The sequence below is a fragment of the Lacerta agilis genome, chromosome 7 (assembly GCF_009819535.1).
Source record: "Lacerta agilis isolate rLacAgi1 chromosome 7, rLacAgi1.pri, whole genome shotgun sequence".
Taxonomy (NCBI): domain Eukaryota; kingdom Metazoa; phylum Chordata; class Lepidosauria; order Squamata; family Lacertidae; genus Lacerta; species Lacerta agilis.
Genome location: NC_046318.1, coordinates 28222059 through 28240004, shown reverse-complemented (window position 1 = coordinate 28240004; position 17946 = coordinate 28222059). Strand labels below are relative to the sequence as shown.

At 42.2% G+C, this 17946-nt stretch overlaps 1 protein-coding gene across 4 annotated transcripts in view; it reads right to left on the bottom strand.

The window, feature by feature from the left end:
* RNF144B (ring finger protein 144B) overlaps window positions 1-17946 on the bottom strand; it is a 67910-nt gene that overhangs the window by 25954 nt on the left and 24010 nt on the right. For all 4 annotated transcript variants that reach the window (XM_033154668.1, XM_033154671.1, XM_033154669.1 and 1 more), the window contains exon 2: window positions 2823-3010. In XM_033154668.1, coding sequence (XP_033010559.1) covers window positions 2823-3010 — 188 coding nt within the window. The remainder of the gene's footprint in view (window positions 1-2822; window positions 3011-17946) is intronic.

Genomic DNA, 17946 nt, shown 5'->3' with positions numbered 1-17946 from the left:
TGGTGTTTTTCGAAGCAGCGAGTCTAACTGGGGACATTAGTGCCAATGCTCTTAAATCGCAACCCAACATCGCTAACATAGTATCTCATCCCTATGTAACATGGTGGTGCAAGAGAGCCTGTTCCCAGAACTTTAAAAAAAATGGAGGAAAGATATTCACTCTAGCCCTGCAAAGAGGAAAGGTTAGCCTTTAAAGAAAGGTTAATAAAACTGTAGGACAGCCATCCCAGCACTTGAAACTGGAAAGGGCTACATGTAAATCACGTTTTTTTGTAAACCACTTTGACTACAATCAAGTGGTATATAAGCAATATGAAATAAATAATATGCAACATCCAATTAAAAACTGCATCTTTTATGACCATTCTTATGTTTCAGCAATATGGAGATAATATCCTGGAATAGGGCGAGGATTGATGTGTCACTGAGCGCTAAGGATGTCAGAAGTTGGGCATAACAGAAGCTGGGGATGGACAGATCAGGCAATTTTCAGTCTGTGTCACTTTTGCATTCATATGACCACCATTCCATCCTGTTTTCATATTAATTTACTCTTTTGTTTAGCTGAGATATACATCATGAAATTTGGGAAAGTGCAAAATCTAAGAATAACTATGTTCCAATCCGCACATTAGAGTGAGGCAATTGATATCAAAATTCACTAAGATCAAATTCCTGCAACATCCTGAATAAGAGCCCACAATATATACAGTACGCAAGTACTTCCCAGATGCATCCACTATCACAGGCATGTCCAGCAGGTAGATCGTGATCTACCAGTAGATCACTGGATGTCTGCGGTTGATCACTGGTAGATCATTGGCTCCCCCCCCGAAAGAAGCTGAACAACTGTGGCTCCCCTAAAAAAAAAGCTCATTTTACCTCCTCCCTGAAAAAACTCAACAACTTTGACCTGAACCCCCCCCCCCAAAATGGGTCTTCCTCCTTCCTAAAAAAAGCTGAATAACTTTGACATGAACCCCAAAAAAGGGGATAGATCACTACCAGTTTTAAACTCTGTGAGTAGATCGCAGTCTCTTGGGAGTTGGCCACCCCTGCACTATCACAATTAATGCACTAACTTGGTCCACTAGTGACAACATATAGTTGGGAGTGCTGGAAAAGCATTATCCCCACAACAGAAGCTCAGCCTTGATGAAAGAGCTGAATTCTATGGACAGCATCCACATGCTAGTAGCTGAGCACATGCTTAGCATGCAAAAATCCTGGGTTCAAACCCTGGCCTCTACGGTTATAAGCATCTCAACACCAAAAACAGTGGAGAGCTGCTGCCAGTCAGAGTAGACAGTATTGAGCTAGTTATACCAGGCAGCTTTATAAATTCAGCCAAGTACTCACAGCACATCTATTGTATTATTATAGAGGGGAATATATATTGGAATGGAATCTAACCCCGTATTTATTTTTTTACATTTCAACTTTTCTTCACAATTGTTGCATGTTTTTTTTAAGAACTGCTTTTGCAGTCCCATTTTCTGCTGATATGGAAATGCACATAATTTTTCTTTACATATATCCAGGGCTTTTTTCTTTTTTTAGGAAAAGAGGTGCCAGAAATCACCATGAACGCCTCCGTTGCTCTCTTATATTAGCAATGGCGCCTAACTGAGAGGTGCCGGATATGAGTTCCAGTGAGCACCAACTGAAAGAAAGCCTTGCATTTATCATAGACATGCATGTTGTAGCCATCACCAGATATGTACAAATCAATTACCTTTCCTGGATGCTCCCTTCAAAGTTAATGGATTTCCAGAGAGGGAGCCCTGTTAGTCTTTTACAGTAAAAACAACAAAGTGTGGCACTTTAAAAACTGCTAATGAAGTGGCCAGTGACCCATCACGAGGCCATGTTTGGCTGCAATTCTAACCATGTCTAGTAAGTCCCACTGAATTCAATTACTCCCAGGTAAGTAAGGTTAGGACTACAGTTTCACTGTCTTGAATCTACATCTCAGTATAAATTACAGTGGTACTTTGGTTCTCATACGGCTTAGTTGTCGAACAAATCGGCTCCCGAACACCGCAAACCCGGAAGTAAGTGTTCCGGTTTGCAAATGTTTTTCGGAAGCCGAACGTCTGATGCGGCTTCTGCTTGAGTGCAGGAAGCATCTGCAGCCAATCAGAAGCCGCACCTTGGTTTTTGAACGGTTTTGGGAGTTGAACGGACTCCCGGAATGGATTAAGATCAAGAACCAAGGTACCACTGTAATCCTACCTCAGGCATAAGGAAAGGACAGTTTAGCACCCTGCTGATAGTTTCTCTTGTGTCTTGGATTATATGAATTCCTGTGGGCATCTTAAATACTGTTACGGAGATTGCACACCACCCCCAATCTCTGCCAAATGGTAACAAGATTCCAGGGGGTTCTAGGAGCTTACCCAGATAATGTTTCCGTTGGGAGTCAAGGCACAGCAGAGACTGTTGTGTCTTTAAGAAATGGGTTTATTTTATACATATTTACACCTGGGCATAACAAACAATTTAGATGCACACACAAAGTCAAACACCACTTCAGAAAAAAGAAAAGCATTTAGGCTTCTGTCAGGACTGCAGCAGGAAGAATACGCAGATAAGGTACACTGCCAAACAAGTAACTTTTCTATTTATGTATATTGTGTACATGTTGGGGGGACGGGACACTTTCGTTGTAGAGAGCTAAGGCTAAAAAAAGCTTTCATAGCCATGATGGAGGTCAAGCAGTTGGAGGAAGGAAATTCAGTTGGCAACCTGTTTTTAACAGATTGCTCCAACATCACTGCTCTCAACACTGTTCCTTAATATTACTTAAGTTATACACTTACCAATGTACAAAAGATGCAGCTGCAATCTTGGAGAGTCGTCATCTTATCCAGTGAATATTCAGACAAGCATAGTTTGCAAGTGATCAAAGGCTCCAAAGACAATTCCCCAACCTCTGATATTCTGGTCGTCATGGTGTGATAACAAATCTCAGCAGCAGATGCCATCAGCTCTACCAGGCTCACCAGTTCTACAAAAGATAAAAACAGGAGTAAGCTAGTGAGGATAATTCTCCTTTCTTACTTTCAGCACAACAGAATTTTTCAACAATTTCATGTCACCATCTTCCAGCACAGCTCTAACTTCTAATCTATATTCACTAGTAACTTTTAAGAGAAATTTAAACATTCCCTTTTTCTCAGGCATTTGACGGTTGAAAGTTCTGTCCCCGGCAACCCTGAAATTCTTGATTTTGTGAGTAGGCAATTATCTTAAGATTTTTTACTGTTTTTTATAAGTATTAAAGGAATTGTTTAGTATAGACATGCTTGCTGCCCTGGGCTCCTTTGGAGGAAGGTACAGGAAATACATTTAATTAATACATAAAAATTTCCTGTCAGTGTAATAAATAATAATAATGTATTATTTATACCCCACCCATCTGGCTGGGCTTCCCTAGCCACTCTGGGCGGCTTCCAACAATATATTAAAATACAATAATCAATCAAGTATTAAAAGCTTCCCTAAACAGGGCTGCCTTCAGATGTCTTCTTAAAGTCTGGTAGTTGTTGTTCACTTTGACATTTGATGGGAGGGCGTTCCACAGGGCGGGTGCCACTACCGAGAAGGCCCTCTGCCTGGTTCCCTGTAACTTGGCTTCTCGCAGTGAGGGAACTGCCAGAAGGCCTCAGCGCTGGACCTCAGTGTCCAGGTAGATCGATGGGGGTGGAGATGCTCCTTCAGATATACTGGACTGAGACCAAGTGTAGCCCGCCAGTCACAATGAGGAGATGGCCCAGGTATGTGAGCATTAACATAACTACTTGTACTCCTTACATTAGAGAAACAAGTAACATGAGCTGGCTGAGAAGGAACATTTTCTATCTAGAAGTATTCATAAATATCCCATAGAGGTCACTGCAAAGTGCAGCACTCTTCAGTATATTTAATTACTTGAATGAGAGCTTGGGCAGTGTGCTTATCAAATTAATGGGCAATATTAAGCTGGGAAGGACCTGCAAACATCTTTAGTAGTTAAGTGAAACATTCAAGACATCAAGACGAACAGGAAGAACCAAAATGAAGCACAACTACAAGGACCAAAATGAGCATGTACACAGTACCTAATAAACATTAGCTGAACTTGCAAAGGACCGCCATTGCAATATTGTGAACACTACAGTTTAGGGGGCACAGTGTAAAACCGAACCCAAACATATGTTTGGATGTACTAACAGGAATTCTGTCAAGAGTCAGGAAGTAGTATTAACCACCCCTGGTCAGCCCACATACCATGCAGCCTAGAGCCCTGTGTGCAGTTCTGGACATCAAAACACAATGCTGATTTTATCAGAGAAGGGATCAAACAGAACTACAAGAAACAGGCCAGGATATTCTTATTTCCCCATTCTTCTTTTGCAGGCTATAGTAACCATCAATTATTTGTGGTATGGCCCTTATTCCCCTTTAGTTCTCAGGCACCCCTCAGGGAGGTGTCACAACTCTCAATTTCTCCACTAAGGTTCAGAAGTACTTGGAATCATTGAAACTACTTCTGCTTCCAACCAACTCTAAAAACCCCAAGAGATTAGTTACAAGACTCACCTTTCCCCCACAACCTGATACACAGAGGCACACAGGGGATAGGGGCCTTTCCTTCTCTTTCCTCCCCATCTCCAAGTGTTAGACACTCCTGCTACCTCCAAATTCTCTGTGCTATGTACTAGATCAGGGACGGACAGGTGTCATAACCAAAGATATGGTCACAGCAGGATACTTGGCACCTGCATTTGATGGAAACCCTGGACTAGGTGCAAGGACTCCGTTTTTCACTTAGAGGATATGAGAAGGGGGAAAGTAGAAGATTAGAAAACTGGACAAAATTAGACAAAATTCCAGTTATTAGCAAGATATCGAAAAGAAGGGCATACCCCACCATCTTACCCATTGACAAGCAGCAGGGTTTTAGCTACTGGGAGGCAGATTTAGATTAAATTTAGGAGTTTTTCTAACTGCAGGAATTGCTCACAACATAAGCAGCAGATAGATTTTAAAAGGATACTTTATCTCTAAACAAGCAGCAGCATTGTGACACAAAACTCAGCACCAATACACGTTAAGTTACCAAGATCTTGAATCACTTGATCATAGGGATGATCACAATAAGCTGCAGCAGGTTGCCTAGCACAGGTATGACCTGTATCTATAACAGAATTGTGCCATTTGCATTGAGGATCATCTGGTTGATGAGAAGCAAGGTGAGACACTTTAGTCCACTTAAGCCAGAACATCAGAGGAAGCAGAAGTAGCAGCTACCAGAAGATGAAGCAACTCTCCAAGGGGAAAGAACTGAAAGGGCAATTTACTCAATTCATGGAGCCTTCATGTGATAGTACTTTCCGATGCGTATGGTTGTTGCTGTTCTACTTTCAGAATGCTGCTTATTTCTGTGGTATGCAATGCTCCTAATAATTTGCAAGCCTAATGCTAATAGGTAATATATGAGCCTGGACCTGCCAAAAGACCCATCTAGCTCCAAACCTGACAGCAAGGCAGAGCCATGCACCTTGGACACAATGCCTTCACCAATATCTGGGGAAAGGTGGGAAGGGGGCAGGAACAGCTTCTACTGATGCTAACAGAATGGGAGTCAGGCAAAGGACCAAGGCAGGGAAAAGCTGCAACAAAGCAGAAGCTGCTTTTCAACAGGACACATTAGTGTAAATGCATTTGTTCAGTTTCAGTTATTTAATCCATCGTGTCAGGACTGCTTCACAGTTTTCTACCTACGTGAAGATGGCTGGGAGACAAAACACATATCACTTCTGCATTGTGAACTATTTTCATGTAACCAAAATGCAACGAGTGAAGTGGCTCTTCCCGATTTGCCCTACAGATTTATTTATTTTTCTTGTGTAAGTCAGTCATATAAAAGCATCTACTCTAAGACACATGTATTTCAACCTGCAGCTGAACAATGAATTACACAACAAAGGGTTATCGACTTGCACAGTCTGTTCCTGGGAAGGTAACTAACCATCTGCTTCTGAAGACTTATGAAAGGAAACCATCTACCCCTGGACATGCCATTAGCAGCAAATAATTCCTTATGGGTAAGAGCCGGAATATGCTATTACCAAAAGCTTTGGGAACAATATCTTTTAGCAAAGTCATAATCCACAGTGCGCTGTTTCGTAATTGCTGCAGCAATTATAGTTATCAGTGAATCATCAACAATGCAATGACGCATCTAGGGCTACCTTTACATACGTCTATGCCTTTCTTCTCAATCTGCTACATTAAGAATATAAATATACATATTGTTTTCAGCTGCACTGCGACAAAGTCCTGCTGCCACCATATGCTAAGAAGTGCTACATGGTTAGTTTCTCCCACGTAGCTCTGTATACTGCCAGCAGCAAAATGGGTTTAATGTTTCGCCACTTGGACTGCACCTGCAAAGTTGGCAGCATAGGGTATCTGGCCTTGAGCTGCAGATTAACGTAGACTGGGTGGGGTGGCCATGCACTGGGGGTTGGCCCAGACGACCCTTTGGATCCCTTCAAACTCCAAAATTGTATGAAGCAGAAGAAGAAGTAGAAGAAGAAGAGTTTGGATTTGATATCCCGCTTTATCAAAGGAGTCTCAAAGCGGCTAACATTCTCCTTTCCTTTCCCTTCCTCCCCCACAACAAACACTCTGTGAGGTGAGTGGGGCCGAGAGACTTCAAAGAAGTGTGACTGGCCCAAGGTCACCCAGCAGCTGCATGTGGAGGAGCGGAGACACGAACCTGGCTTCCCAGATTACGAGTCTACCGCTCTTAACCACTACACCACACTGGCTCACTCAACTCACAGCTATGCCAGGACAATGTGGTGGTGCAGAGACAGCCAAAGTGTGCCACTTATGCCCAACAGCTGGGATAGGGAGCCTGAACCCCTCTGGATGTTGGTGAACTACAACCTCCATCATCCCTGACCTTGCTGGCACGGGCTGATGGGAGTTGTACAGCAACATCATCTGCAGGTCCACTGGCTCTTCTTATCCCTGCCCTAAACATAGGTGATCACACACACTTATATGCACATTCATGAACCTGAGGAGCTACAACCACCCCCTCGTTCAGTACTGTTAATGGTTGAGGCAAGTATGAAACAGAAGCCCGTAGCAAAACAAGGTACCTATAAGCATGTACAGAGTGTGCATTGCTCTGCACTGGGTAATTAGGGCCCTTTAAAATATTCTTGGCATGAGGTAGTACAGCTTCCTTTCCAGGTTAAATGGCAGGGCTTTCCACATACCTCCCTAGATACACATCCGGCACAAGCCTTAAACGACTCGGGACCACAATATCTCAAGAAGCATTTCTCCCCATGTGAACCGACCCAAACCAAACCCTGCAATCACCACCTGAGGCCCTTCTTTGTGCACCGCTTCCATGAGAGGCCCGGAGGGTACCAACAAGAGAAAGAGTATTTTCTGTGGTGTCTCCCAGTTTGTGGAATGTTCTTCCCAGGGAGGCTTGCCTGGCACCTTCTTTACTCATCTTTAATCAGCAGGCGAAAACGTTTCTCTGTAACCTCTGGCTGATTAACCTTTCAATGGCCTTTTAAATGTGGCTGGGGGGGTTATTGGTTTGTTTTTATTTTATTATGTATTTTGTGTTCTCATTCTGCATTTTTATCTTGAGAACCACCCTGCGATCTTCGGAGGAAGGACAGAATACAAATTTTAATAATAATAATAATAATAATAATAATAATAATAATAATAATGCATTCCAGTATTTACAGAGCAATATTTTCAGCCTGTATCAGATAGACAGGAATTTATTTTCAAGTATCAAAAATGTAATATTCAGGAGACATCTCTGCTTGGGATGGGCTGTACTATATGAGCGCTTCAGTGTGAGTAAGCCTCCTTAAGTTTAGAGAGGCTTAAGACCTAGACAATACAGCCGCAACCACGTTACTCACTGTTCTAGTGAAAAGGTGGAGGTTTCAATTTTATCAAAGGGATAGAAGGGACCTGAACACTTCCTTCCCTGTCCACTTTACCTCCTTGAAGTCCAGCACCCCTGAGTCTTTTCTCTCCCAGCCTCACTCAGCATTCCAGGCTGAAAGGGAAGGTGTCCATTTCAAAAGCCTCGAAGAAGTTAAGGCAGTGGAGGGAGGGGGCTCAGGTTATGTCTCCTATATCCCCCTAGTTCCGCCTACCCACTGCTTTGTGTGTGTGAATGAGGGGGGACATATGAACAAAGAGATACAGCTGCCACTGTGTGCCCAGTTTGGACCTCAGTAAACCCAGGCATCTGGTAAAATTCTAGGTGGTAAAAAGAGTAGGATATGCCTGTATGGGACAGATGCTTTCATTTCCCAACATGGCTATCTCTTTCCTTTCAGGAAATGCTCTGCTCACTCAGGGTTTACACAGAGGAGAAGCAAAAGGACTGTCCTTCGGACAATGCCATTTGACTACGTTATACCACAAAAGGTCAACAACAACTAGGTCATCGTTCAGGGGCTCTCGGCATCAAAACAAAAGGGAACGCTGCAGGCTGGCCTTGGGAATGTCTCAATGCTGCCTAAACTGGCTGGGAAAACAGCCCCAGCTGGAAAAACAAAAGGAAACTACTGCCCAACAACAGCCACCACCTAACCACAAATAATCAATGTAAAGGCACCACACCCCCACGGAAGGAAGTAAATGGCTTAGGACCAGGATCCTTTAAAATACTGTCTTACAAAATTCTTCTTCTTCTGTCTGCTATTATAAAGCTATCCACTATTACTACAGGACTTTGAAAGCAGCAAAACGATAACACAACACAGTATTATGTCCAGAGTTGACTCAATCTAAATAGACTTTTGATAGAAGATGGAGTCAGCCTCAGGTGAAGAAAACAGAAGAGTTGTCGCAGGTTCAGTTTGCAGAGCCCCAGCACTGTCCACAGTATAACCAGCATTTCTGTCTATTCCACTCAATGGAAAAGCTCTGCTACTTTGTCTTGGTGGTCTCCGGCTCTGGTAAAGTGTCCTAACACATCTCCCAAGCAGCAAAAACATCAACGTGCCCTTGAGTGTACCACCAAACAGTAATAATGTCAGATGCCACATAAATTGGCTTCAAGGTGCCTACCATGTGCCTATTGCAAGCTGCTGTTTTGACACAACACAGAGTAGGCTTTCATAAAATAAGATTAAAATCTATTCTTGGCATAGCCAAATGCTGCTGCAAACCTGGAGGGTTATTCTTCTCTCCAAACAGGCTCCGGTGCCATGTAAGTTGCTTTTAATGTCCCCTCAATTTAAAAAAAAATGTCTTGTGATGTGCTATCTGTGATGGCTGTTCCAGAAAACCAATCCAAAACCGCTTTGGACTCACAAAACTAGCTTCACAGTTCCTTTGGATCTTGGCCCAAGTATCCGTATTGTATTATTTTCTTGCAGTTTCAAGGAATAACAGCTAGCTGCCGCGGGAAACAGGATGTTAGACAACTGACAAAATGAGCAAAGAGCACTCCCTGTAAGAATCTGTTCTCACCCACTATATCTTTAAAGCTTGATGTGGGAGGTAGCCCTGAGACTTCAAAGTACAAGCACAGAAACAAGGAAAGAATTTGTTTAAAGTGAATATTCACACACACACACACACACACACACACACACACACACGTTCAGGTTGCATAATCCATTACTGGGAGTAGCCTCTTCAAACAAACAAGGATTTATTGCTAAGAGAACTGCCAGCCAACTGAAGTTGTTGATCTTTCCTTGTCCTAGATATAACATGAAAAGGCAAACAGTTATAACTTGAAAGGTCTCAAGCTTGATTGTTGTAATATAATACACTATAATATATAATTGAAGGACCCCTAACTAGGGTTGCCGGTATTGAAATAGTAACTAAACAGAAGTTAACAGTGCACTTAAAAGTTATAATGCTGCATGTCAGTGCAAACCCATAATCTTCCACACAAAAACAAAACACAAGCACCCCACCAAGCACAAGAAGATGTTTCATCCAAAAAGCTGTTAAGCCTCTTTATTCTGTTGTGTTCCTGGTTAAATACATTTTTGCTATTATTCCAGACACAGTGGAATTCACAATCAGGATTAATTGGGGACATTAGTTGGCCGTTACCAATTTTTTAGAGCCAGTTGTGGTGTAGTTGTTAGAGTACTGGACTAGTGCCTGGGAGAATAGACTTCTAATCCTCACACAGCCATGAAACTCACTGGGCCAATTACTGCCTCTCAGCCTAACCTACCTACCTCACATGGTTGTTGTGCAAATAAAATGAAGAGGATGAGGAACCACATACACCAACTTGAACTTCTTGGAGAAGAAGGTAGACTATATGTGCAAATAATAATCGCCACCACCACTACCACCACCACCATCATCATCATCATCTTGTGGCCAAATCAAGGCATTAGGGACTGACTACCTATCTTCTTATGGGACGCAGGTGGAGCTGTGGTCTAAACCACTGAGCCTAGGGCTTGCTGATCGGAAGGTCGGTGGTTCGAATCCCCACGACAGGGTGAGCTCCCATTGTTCGGTCCCAGCTCCTGCCAACCTAGCAGTTCAAAAGCACGTCAAAGTGCAAGTAAATAAATAGGTACCGCTCCAGCGGGAAGGTAAACGGTGTTTCCGTGTGCTGCTCTGGTTCTCCAGAAGCGGCTTAGTCATGCTGGCCACATGACCCGGAAGCTGTCTGCGGACAAACACCGACTCCCTCGGCCTATAGAGCGAGATGAGCGCGCAACCCCAGAGTTGTCTGTGACTGGACCTAACGGTCAGGGATACCTTTACCTATCTTCTTCCTCAGAAAAAGGTATTACATAAGAATAGTTTGGTGTAACTTTAAATCTGTTAACATTTATATCCAGCCCTTTCTCCAAGCACTTATGGAGTTATGTGATGGTCCCCCATGAGGGGTTGACTTGGACCAGTCCAGCTTAGCTTCATATCAGAGACAGAACAATATCAAGCATCTTCAGAGAACTGTCTGGGTGCGATTCTAAGTACCGCAAATGTTAAGTTAAAACTAGACCTCACAAGAGAAAAACATATCAGACTAATGTTGAGGGGAAACTAAAGTTGGACTACGTTTACTTAACCTTTAAAATCTATTAGACCAGGAACCTTTAGACAGCACGCAAGCACAGTATTCATACTTAGCAAACCTTTACTTTGTTTGCTTTTAAAAGTTCTCCTGTCTGTCTATGGCACTACACCACAAACAGACTTCTAATCTTTTATTATCATCTCGTATACGATTTAAGAAAATATGTTCAAAGATTAATCTGCCAACATAACATAGAAAACGTGGGGAAGAAAAACAAGTGCTTCATCTGTTTAAAAGAACCAAATGCACAGATTGCTTTTATATTGCACGCAACCAATTCAACACAAGTGACAGGAAAATGAACCAAGATGGAAAAGGAGCTATGGTACAAGGTGTTGAGGTTATTTTGCCATCAAGATATGTGTGTGTGTGTGTGTGTGTGTGTGTCTCAATTGTAGTATAAGCTCATCCTGTTTAATATGGGACTAGTTCCATCTCAAGGCTGCCTTTTTACAAAACAAACTAGTTCAGTTCAAGTTCATTAAAAGTTCATCCTCAACATTCCTCCCCCCCCACCACCACCACCATTCAGAACATTACAAACTGCTGTGTTGAAGTATAGGGTCCAAAAGTAAATCAGGGACCACATATGAGTGATAATATGCTATCTGACAGATAAAATGTCAATAGGTGACACTTTCCCCATAATAGAAAAGGCTTGACCAGTTTAATATGTGCCAGCCACAAGGCATGATTCACTTTGTTTCTGTACTAGTACTTCTTGTGGCAAGGTACTCCTGCTGGAAGATACAGCATCTCTTCAGCAGGGAAGATACAGGAAATGCCTTGCATTCCTGATTACTAAGTGACAGTGGAAACGGTAGCACCTCCATATCTGCCTAATAAGCCTTAGAATTTTGCTGCGGCTTCTTTTATTTCTTACTTTCTTTGTAGATGTTCAATTGACTTGCTTTTTTAAAATGAAAGCTAAGAATCTGAATCTTCTGCTGGGGTGGAAGGGAAAGAATTAATATGAAGATGAACTAGAAATTGTTCAAAATTCTATTTCAAAATGAACTTTATTCATCTTTAGTTCACCTGGAAATTACGATGCAGTTCAGATTTGTGCAACTGAACTAGTTCACTTTTGCATAGTAAGGCCTATATTTTCAAGTGACATAAACAACCATGGAAGTGAAATTACCGTAACCAACCAACAAGACAAAAGAAAACCCTCCTTTGGATGCCAAGATTCATAACATTTCCCAGTGTTTTGAACAGGATAGTCCGTCCCTCCCATGCAAGACTGAGAGTATCAAGATTAACATTTCATGAGGCTAAACTCTCATTTGGCAAACTGAGCAGATGTTTGTTAACATTCAACTATAATGGTTCTTACAAAAATTACTCATTGACAGTTGTGATACATCCACATGACATTAAAAGCAAAAGATAGAACACAGTTCTTATTAATTCAACATCTGATTAACTGAAGAGAGCAATAATGCTTCACAAAGTGTATATAGAATCTGTTCTATGCCAGAGTATGTAGTTTCAGTCTATAGAAGTGGTTTTCAAACTGTACTCCGAGAAACCCCCAGGTTCCTGAAAAATATATCTAAAGGGAGACCAGCTTCATTTTAGAAAGAAAGCTTTCCATCTTCTACATGCAAGAGAAGAGTGCTGAGGGGGCCAAATTCAGTTCACATTGTGCCTCCTATAGCATGCCATAGAATTTGGTTTTTTGCCTACCTCGTAGCAATTCGTCACAACTTTGTAAGGTCTGGCGGTTAGGCATTGGAGTATTAGGTTGAAGGGGAGGGGAGGTAGTGGACATCACGTACCCCTCCTATTTCAAGGGTATTCTGTTAAAGGAATCCAAGGGGCGTGGTCCCGTCCAAAGCCCCAGACGGGGAGCTAGGGCCATGGCACAACCCCTAGCGGTGACCCTGAGGGAGTCACTAGTTAATGTGCATCAGCAGGGCTCCCCCTTCTGGTGGTTAACCCTTCCAAGACTCCTGAAGACAGGCAGGAGTCAGATATAGACATGTGGTTTCCGGTGCCTAAGCCAAATACCACTCATATACTGTAACCAATAAAGTTGTGGCCTTTTTCGCCCATTAACCTAAAATACTGTTTCATGTGTCTTTATTCCATTTCCCGGGAGGGTTTGGGACCTTGCCACACAATTGTTTTCTCACCTTCGCACCCAAGAGCCCACGACTCTTGATTCCTTCTGCCGCCATAACTTTACCCCAGCCCTGGATGCACACAGTTAGGTTCTTTTCTGATCACGTGGGTCACACACCAAGCCTCTGCATGATCAGCTCCTCCATCCTTTCCTGCAGTTCTTTTGCAGACTTATCTAATCTTTCCCAGAAAGCTGAGGTTGCAGGTCTGACAAAGAAGTGTGCCCGAGAACCTGGACCCATGTAATATTCTGCAACAAAAGTGCTTCACAACAGATATTAAATACGTTTCATGTTTTAAGAAAATCAAGGTCACACTCACCAGCAAAGCAGCTGGAGTAGGAACAAAATGAGCAGCAAAAAAACTTTGAAAAGCAGTGGCGGGGGTGGGGTGGGGGAATCAAAGCTAAGTTCTCCATCTCCTCAAAAGAACAGCCTTAATCAGTCTCCTAAGAGTGAAAAGGTCAGGTGAGTTTCCTATTGGAGAGAACTTCCAGCGTGGAAAATTCCAGTGAGAAGGCCCTGCTTTTCACGCTCACCTACTGTACCTCTTTCGGTAAAGACACAGAAAGCAGGGCCTTCAACAAAACTGACCAGGTCAGTTGTGCAAGTTCATATGGGAACAGGCAATCCTCCATATTAGTACTTTTAATCTGACCCAGAAACAGGAGCCAGGTCAGCTGCTAATTAGAGTAATACATGTGTTGTTGTGTGCTTGCTGAAACTGTCCCACTGGACTAGTTGCTTCCAATAAGTAAGTTCCAAACATGGTAAATAGCCACGAATGGCAACAGCCAGATACTTTCTGCAGCCAGAAAAGGACATGGAAGGCATACCAGCCTAAGAAGGTAAAAGGCTCCTCTTCTGGGTACCATTGCCACCTGGGCATCCAAGACCACTTACCTGATCCTTAAGCAGGTTTACAACTCCATTCTGATCTGGCTGAAAAGTTACTCCAGTGAAATGTTTATGCCTCTCACAGAGAGACTGCAATCTCCCATATCAATGACTCATACCATATACTTATAAATGCTTTTTTTCATTATTCCCATGACTACCGCAGAGGAAAGAGGCAAAGCATTAAAACCAGCCTTCAGCTTCCTAACATTGAAAAGTCAATACTGTTAAGTGGGAGTAGGTGTGGGCACAAATGGTCAGCGCTTTCATTTTTAGTTGGGGGGGGGGAAGGCTGCATTGTGGTCGTGCCTCACTCTGATCACCATTTCCTCCTTCCTCAAAAAGGCACAAAGGATCCTGCCTTATTTTGTCATCTCAAAAGCCATGTAAAGACCTCCGCAGTAATCTGGAAGCTTGCCTCCGTTAAACAGAGTCTTGATGCAACTTCAGTGGAACGAGAAGTGGAGCTAACTGAAGGGTATGGAACAAAAAAAAATTGTATAACATGAGGAGGAGGTTTTCTGAAGGTAAGGACACATAGTGACATAGCTGTCAACTTTTCCCTTTTCTTGTGAGGAATCCTATTCGGAATAAGGGAATTTCCTTTTTAAAAAGGGGAAAGTTGACAGCTATGCATAGTGAGGAGTCAGAAACATGTGCAAGGTCATCCACTTGTCAGTGCCAAATCTTGCAGATATCAAAATCCAATGTCCCCAGAAAAAAAGCTTGGAGCAAAAAGTTCTTTCTGTCAAGGTCTGAATTCTCTTGAGGGTAATAATAATCTGTTGAGGGTCATAAGACAATGGTGGGCAGAGTAAGAGCCAACAAAAGTGCTCTGGGTTAACTAATCTGGAATAACAACCACCCTGCTTCAATTTTCCACCACAAGTACCTCAAATTAGAATTTTCAACCCCATGTAGATTTTCTTAGAAGTATTTATTTAAATATAACATGAATATAAATATCATAGTACAGTGGTACCTCGGTTTATGAACTTAATCTGTTCCGGAAGTCTGTTCTTAAACTGAAACCGTTCTTAAACTGAGGTGCGCTTTCCCTAATGAGGGCTCCCGCCGCCGGTGCCCTTCCACCGTTCGGCTTCCATTCTTAGACCGAGGTAAAGTTCACAAACTGGGACACTACTTCCAGTTTTGCGGAGTTCTTAAACCAAATAGTTCAGAAACAGGCCTGTTCTTAAACCGAGGTAGCACTGTATACATATTTAAATATATGGAATATATATATTATTTTAGACATATATATATATATATATATTATTTTAGACATAAACCCTACTTGATTTAGAACATATAAAGCTGCCTTCTACTGACAAATTGAATTTCAATGGGGACAAATGTAAGGTTCTACATTTGTAAGGCAGGAGTAATCTGATGGACATATATAGGATGAGGGACACCTGGCTTGACAACAGTAGATGTAAAAAAAGAATCTAGGGATCTTAGTAAACCACAAGCTTAACATGTGTGTGATGCAGCAGAAAAAAATCTAATGCAGCTCTAAGACATCAACAGACGCCTAGCGGCCAGCTCAAGGGAAGTAATAGTGCTGCTCTATTCAGCCTTGGTTGGACCCCACCTGTCCTGTGTCCGGTTCTGGACACCACAGTTTAAAGAAGGATATTGACAAGCTAGAACACATGCAGAGGAGGACAACCAAAAGTGATCAAGGGTCTGGAAACCAAGCCTTATGAGGAACATTTGAGGGGTTTGGTATGTTTAGCCTGGAAGAGAGAAGATTGAGAGATGATATGATAGCAGTCTTCAAATATCTGAAGGGATGTCATGTGGAAGATGGAGCAAGCTTGTCTTCTGGAGCTCCAGAAGGCAAGATTTGAACCAATGGGTTCAAATTACAAGAAAGGAAATTCCAATTAAACATTGGGAAGAACTTTCTGATGGTAAGAGCTGTTCAACAGTGGAACGGACTACATCAGGTGGTGGTTGATTCTCCTTCACTGGAGATTCCTAAACAGATGTTGGATGGCCACCTGCCAGGGATTCCTTAGCTGTGATTCTTGCATTGCAAGGGGTTGGACTAGATGACCCTTGGGATCCCTTCCAACTTTCTATACTGCATGAGACCATTAGTCCATCAATCTCAGTACTGTCAATAGTGACTGGCAGTAGTTCTCTAGGATTTCAGATGGGGGTCTTTCCCACCCTAGTGAGTTTTCTCTCCCATGTAAGCATACAAGGGATTTTTTTGGTCTAACACACCAATACAACTACTGTTCTGGAAAGCAAAAAATAACAATGCTGCTACAGTTAAAGATCCCGTTTACAGAAAAAGGACCCAAACAGAATAAAGGAATTTAGTTTCTCTAAACTTTGCATGTTACTCTGCTTATATGGTCCCTTCCTGCATTTCTTGGTTGTTTTTATTGTGGTCATTCGAGCTTCAGCTTAGGGTCCTAGTAATCACATGAAACTTGGAAGAGACCTTCCCCCCCCCAACTCACTCTCTCTCTCTCTCTCTCTCTCTCTCTCTCTCTCACACACACACACACACACACAAGCTATTTGCATGAAACCACAGAAATTGTGTGTATTGGAATACATAAAAACAAGCAGGTGTGCCCAAGTTTGGCAATGTTCAGCAATATCAATTTCATATTATGTAGCTGGTAATGTGGTTTTTACTGTAAATATCTATATGGTGTGTAGATAGCTATGTTTAATTGTTTTTAATGATTTTCCCTCCTATGTTTTAATTTTTTTCTATCCGTAAGCCGCCTTGAGTCCCTGTCAGGGAAAAAGGCGGGGGATAAATATAAAATGATTATTGTGATTATTATTTATATTATTGTGATTATTATTATATCCTCCTTGCTAACGTCCAAGGCCCAGCTAATGTGCAACACAAAGACAATGAAAACTCAGCACAAAGATATTTGGCACTAGAAGTTAAGTAAACATTTGTGAATGCTGCAACCTTAACCCAGTGATTCAACAGCACTCAAAAATTGCATTTTAGTAGGAGTCAATCTTTATGGTCAGAAATTCTAGTGTTCTGCTCAATTTCAGCCAGTACAGATTAAGAGCTTGTTGCCACTGAGTGCATTGCTTGCTAAGAACACCTTGACTATGGTCAAGGCATCAGGCTTCTCTTTATTTGCCTACTGCAGTTTATTTTCAAAACGTAGACAATGTTCTCCCAAAGATGCCAAAGTCCAATGCTCAGAGGCAGATATACAGGACCAACCTAGCAACTTTATAAACTACCGTATGTGAACAAGCAATAGAGGAAACAATAGAACTGGGTAGAGTTTTTTTTTTAAGAAAAAAATAATAAGGCTATCAACTTTCTTTTTAAAAAAACAGAGCAAGTTCCTCCCTCATGGTTGTAAAAAGGCACAGCCAGAAGAGGTGATGCAGACCATTTCAGGCTTATTGTTCATAGGCAAGGGACATCCAGGCATGTCTTCCAGTTATCATGGTTACTCTATGGCTCCCGGAAGCAATTCTTGTCTAGTCCTCCCAATGGCCTTTTGCCATGTTCCCCTTTACTTGTCCTATAACTTAATTTTGCTGGAGGCGTTGGGAGGTAGAGGGAGGACTGAACTCTTCCCACCACCACCACCACAAATTGTTTGTTTGTTTGTACACTGCCCTATACCCATAGAGCTCAGGGTGGTTCACAACATAAAATCACAATACAAAAGAAAGAAAGAAAAGAAAACCTATCCAGCTCTGATATATACAATTGGCAAACCTGATCCAATTCTCAATTCCAGCTCATTTAACTTGACTGGGAACCAAGATCAGCACCTTTCGCATGCCATGTAA